Raw genomic sequence first — 5,398 nt, 5'->3', positions numbered from 1 at the left:
ATGTTCAAGCATAAAACGTGACTGAGAAGACGAAAAACAGATTAAATGAACTCTATGTTGTGTGGGCCGCTGAAGAGGAGGTACTGCTGGCCCACCACCACCAGTCGGCGCCCTGCTTGGAGTGCGGGCTTCAAGCATGAGAGGGCGCCGAGACAGAGTGACAGCTGTCACTCGTTTACACCAGCTGTCACCAATCACCACCATCTCTACAAAAGCCGGATCATTACTCCACCTCCTCGCCGAGAAATCAACTACCGTCGAAGGTAATTCTCTGCATTTCATACTTTCTGAAGACTAATTGTTGTTCTGTGTGCAGCCGTATTCCTGAAGTCTGTAATTGGATTGGCGTGCAGTGAGAGTCTGCGACGTCTTCGCCTCTCACTCCATCCAAGGAGCTACTGTCAGGAGCTGCACGGGTGATTCTGTATCGGAGGTGGAGGTTTTCCCTCCGGGAAGATCTGTAGAAGAAGGATTACTGGGTGTGTGGATACACACTCACCATAACTGTTTTGTCATCTTCTGCCAGCAGTACCAGGGTCTGCAACCGAAGACGGTGACCACCTGGGGACTCAGGACTTGGCGGCTCCGGTGTTCTTCAGGCCGTTGGTGGTGGAAGCTGTGTGGGTCCCGGCTCTCCGATCGCCAGAGGTCTCCTATCTTCGAGCCTGCCCGCACGTCACCTTGTGTACAATTGGCATTATCTGTATTTAGTTGTGCGATTCACAACATTAAATTGTTACTCTTTGTCTTATCCATTGTCCGTTCATTTGCGCCCCCTGTTGCGGGTCCGTGTTACGACCCTCTCCCAACACTCTAGTCAGAATAAAAATACAAGCTGGTGATTTTTATTTTTCAAAGTTATTAGGCTGCAGCTCTGTTTCATTTGTTTCAAAATAACTTACCTCTTATTAATTTCAAAAAATCCTGACAGTCAAATCAGTCTGCATTGTTCAGTTTTTCCTGCACGTTGGTATATTTTTTCCTTCTTTATGAGAGTTTAGTGTTTGTTCTACAAAGTTTGACAAAATAATAAAATGTTAACACTTTTCTTTATAGCAGTTCAGTAATTTCAGAAATGCAAATGAAAACAGCCACAAATCAGAAGCAAGTTGGGACTGTATGTAAAATGAAGATAAAAATGTTGCACTATTTCCAGTTTCTCCACTCAAACCCACGGAAGCCAAAAGTTCTTCCAGAGTTTTGTCTTGGTGGCTTCCCTCACTTGTCTGCTTCCAGCATGATCATTTTGTTTTTGAGAACTGCCTCCCTGACACAGATTTACCATAAAGTACCACACTGTTTGTATTTCTAAATGATTGATATAAATGGAAATATTCATCATGTTTTCATCCTCTGACATTTCTCAAGAAAACTGGCTGTAAAAATTATTCATTAATTCTTACATTTAGAATAAACTGCCCTGTCCCAATGTTTTTTTCTTGGAAAATGCTGCAGGCCTTAAATGTAGTAATGGATATATATTAACAAAATAAATTTAAAAAAAAGCTGATCACACAAAACATGAAATATGTTGGTTTCATACAGTCTGCAGTTACAGAAATAGAAGACAAAGTAAATATCAGGATCATTATGTATCCAACACCACCACATTTTGAAAAAGTATAAGACCACAGGCCTATTTATGTTTTGTGTCGTTTAGTGAAGTTTTTTTCATTGGATTTAGGCAATAAGTGCCTCCCTATATTACCACAGATGAACTGTTCCTGTTGCCATATCTTTTGAAATAAAACTGCAGAACACAAAGTAATCAAAAAAAGAATGGGGAGAAAATCAAATCAAATGCAGTCTATTGCCTAAAAACTAAAAGAAGGAAAAAAAAATGGGAGCGGTACAGGAGGTATTTCTTCGCTCCTCTTGGATTCACCTGACCACACCTCCCTTCTGGAACTTTCATCCATTGTTAACCTAATTACCTCACCTGTGTATTTAAGGCCTTCACTTTCTCCACTCCTCTGCCAGTTTGTCGCGATGCATGTATCCACACTCCAGCCTCCTGATTCTGTCTTCTTTTTGCCTCGGTGTGCTTTGACCTTGCTTTGCTTACTGGACCTTGTTTTTGCCTCTGCCTTTGATAGAGTATCTCACCGTGTTTTTGAACCCAGCCTGCCTCTTGACCACGTTTTTGCCTGGCATTTATCTGTACCTCTGCTTCACTGCCTGTCACCCTGTGTACGGTACCTCTGCCTGTGAAAACAATAAAGCTTATTTTCTACTGATAACACCTTGTGTTCCAGACTGCATTTTGTGCCCTCCCACCTTCTCTGTCTTGCATCCTCGAGCCTTGACATATATATATATATATATATATATATATATATATATATATACACACACACACACCAGGGTTATAACAGCGTGCCTGAAAAAAATGACGCTGCAGTTGAGTCGCTATGCTGTTTTTGAGGGTATGTAACGGAAAGTGATCATTTCTCTACATTGATTGTGGGCTGGTTCTGATTTAGAAGCAGCGTCTCCATAATTTATTCATCAACCTCTGTCAAAGCCATTTAAAGATGTCAGTCATGACAACCGGGACTCTTGTCTGTTGTTGTGGGCAACAAAACAGAATCATCCACCATTTAATTTGTTTTTTTTCTTTTGGTCCTCATAATGTGCCATTTCCATGGAACAGCACACGAAGGTTCTTTGCAGGAGAAAAGTGTGTGTCGCTACGCAGGTGTGCATTTTGTAGGGGAGAACGGGGCCATTCTCCCCTGGAAAATTTCTCTAACTCTCTGAAACACTCTTTCCTGCATTTTGAGGGCCAAATTTTGTGAAGTAGTATTCAATCAAGTAACAGCTCAAAAAACAGTTTTAATAACACTAACCCAAGTCGATATCGAATCACATGAAATCAAATCGAGTTGAATCGAAATAATCAATTATAAATCTTAAGAATCGGAATTGAATTGATTGTCGAAATTTTAATCAATTCCCCGCCCTACTGCCTGATACAGTAAAAAAACCAAAAAAAAAAAAGGTTTTGCTGTTTATTGATAACTTCCCCCTGTAATGGTGGAGGTGAATTCATTTCTAATTTCTCAGTTCAAAATGATTTAAGCCATAAATTTATGCATTAATTAGGGGTGAGGTCGCTCTGAGTGACAAAGCCCGACTCTGTTCTACCAGTAGATGGTGGACGTACTCACAGTCAGAGCTGTGCATATATTTACATACATGTCTAAATAGAACCACAGTTTGATCAACTTCATACCTTGAATACGTATGTTCATAATCTCGATTTAAGCGTAAATCTGTGCGTACAAACAGTTGATAAATGAGGCCCTGGTGCTTTTGGTCACATGCTCTGAATATTCCTGCTGTCTTGTCTGAGCATGTTTTTATTTACTGTAACTGTCTGATAAGACACTGGAGGTCAGAAAGTGAACAAACAGGAAAGATCAGTGCTGTCTGACGTCAGAGCTCAGACTGAAGTTTCAGAGAAACTGAAAGTATTTGACACTGAGAGCTGAAATGGCGCAGCAACATCAGCTACCCCAAGGACAGCTCTGCTGTTCCATCTGCATGGATCTCCTGAAGGATCCAGTTTCTATTCCCTGTGGACACAACTACTGTAGGACCTGTATTCAAAGGTTCTGGGATGTAGAAGATCAGAAGATAGTCCCCAGCTGTCCTCAGTGCAGACAGACCTTCATACCGAGGCCTGTCCTGGGGAAAAACACCATGTTAGCAGATTTAGTGGAGGAGCTGAAGAAGACTGGACTCCAAGCTGCTCCTGCTGATCCCTGCTATGCCGGACCTGAAGATGTGACCTGTGATTTGTGCACTGGGAGAAAACTGAAAGCCCTCAAGTCCTGTCTGGTGTGTTTGGCCTCTTATTGTGAGAAACACCTCCAGCCTCACTATGATGCAGCTCCTTTAAAGAGACACAAGCTGGTCGAACCCTCCAAGAAGCTTCAGGAGAACATCTGCTCTGCTCATGATGAGGTGATGAAGATGTTCTGCTGTACTGATCAGCAGTGTATCTGTTATCTCTGCTCTGTGGATCATCATAAAGACCACGACACAGTGTCAGCTGTAGCAGAAAGGACCGAGAGACAGAGAGAGCTGGAGGGGAGCCGACAACAAATCCAGCAGAGGATCCAGGTCAGAGACAAAGAGGTGAAGGTGCTTCAGCAGGAGGAGGAAGCCATCAATCAGTCTGCTGATAAAGCAGTGGAGGACAGTCAGGAGACCTTCAGTCAGATGATCCGTCTGATTGAGAAGAGAAGCTCTGATGTGAAGCAGCAGATCTGAAGTGAGTCGAGTCAAAGAGCTTCAGGAGAAGCTGGAGCAGGAGATCACTGATCTGAGGAGCAAAGATGCTGATCTGGATCAGCTCTCACACACACAGGATCACATCCAGTTTCTACAAAATTACCCCTCAGTGCCACGTCTCAGTCAGTCTACAGACTCGTCCAGCATCAGAATCCGTCCTCTGAAGCACTTTGAGGACGTGACGGCGGCCGTGTCAAAGGTCAGAGAGGAACTACACAACATTCTGAGTGATGAATGGATGAACATCTCACAGACCATCACTGAAGTGGACGTTTTACTGTCAGAACCAGAACCAAAGACCAGAACTGAATTCTTAAAATATTCACGTAAAATCACACTGGATCCAAATTCAGCAAACAGACGTCTGATTTTATCTGAAGGAAACAGAAAAGCAACAAAAGTGAATCAGGATCAGTTTTATTCTGATCATCCAGACAGATTAACTGGATGTTCTCAGGTCCTGAGTGCAGAGAGTCTGACTGGACGTTGTTACTGGGAGGTGAAGTGGAGCGGAGACGTTTCTGTATCAGTCACATACAAGAACAATAAGAGAACAGGGAGCAGAGAGGAATGTAGATTTGGACTCAATGACAAGTCTTGGGCTTTAGATTGTTACTCGTGTGAGTTTTCCTTCCTTCATAACAATATCAGATCTCTAGTCCCTGGTCCTCGGTCGTCCACAGTTGGAGTGCATCTGGATCAGCGTGCAGGTGTTCTGTCCTTCTACAGTGTCTCTGACACCATGACTCTCCTCCACAGAGTCCAGACCACGTTCACTCAGCCGCTACATGCTGGACTTTGTTTTTTTTATTTTGAATCTTCTGCTGAGATCTTTGAGCTCAAATAGACTGAGATCATGTCACATTAGATTCTGTATTTATTATTTCAGTATTTTCTCTTTCAGAGATGATCTGTTTCTTCATGTGTTTTTTGAGGACGTCTGTATCAGGGAAAAGCTGATCACATTATATTGAGCTTTAAGCCCCGGTCACACGGCACTAACAAAGGACAACGAAGCCCAAACGAAACAAGAAATCTGGACTTTTTTTGACTTTCTGAGGCATCATTTAATCTTTGTTCCTGCAGCTGGTGCTTCGTC

At 42.7% G+C, this 5,398-nt stretch overlaps 1 protein-coding gene across 1 annotated transcript; it reads left to right on the top strand.

Annotated features, from left to right (window-relative positions):
* Positions 1-3,482: 3,482 nt before the first annotated feature.
* Positions 3,483-5,398, top strand: LOC117521899 (E3 ubiquitin/ISG15 ligase TRIM25-like). The gene is given in 2 exon segments (XM_034183258.1): positions 3,483-4,268; positions 4,270-5,398. Coding segments are annotated over 2 exon segments (1,650 nt in total). The 5' UTR covers positions 3,483-3,495; the 3' UTR covers positions 5,147-5,398.

The sequence above is a fragment of the Thalassophryne amazonica genome, chromosome 12 (genome assembly GCF_902500255.1).
Source record: "Thalassophryne amazonica chromosome 12, fThaAma1.1, whole genome shotgun sequence".
Lineage (NCBI taxonomy): Eukaryota > Metazoa > Chordata > Actinopteri > Batrachoidiformes > Batrachoididae > Thalassophryne > Thalassophryne amazonica.
This window is presented reverse-complemented; position numbering and strand designations above follow the sequence as displayed.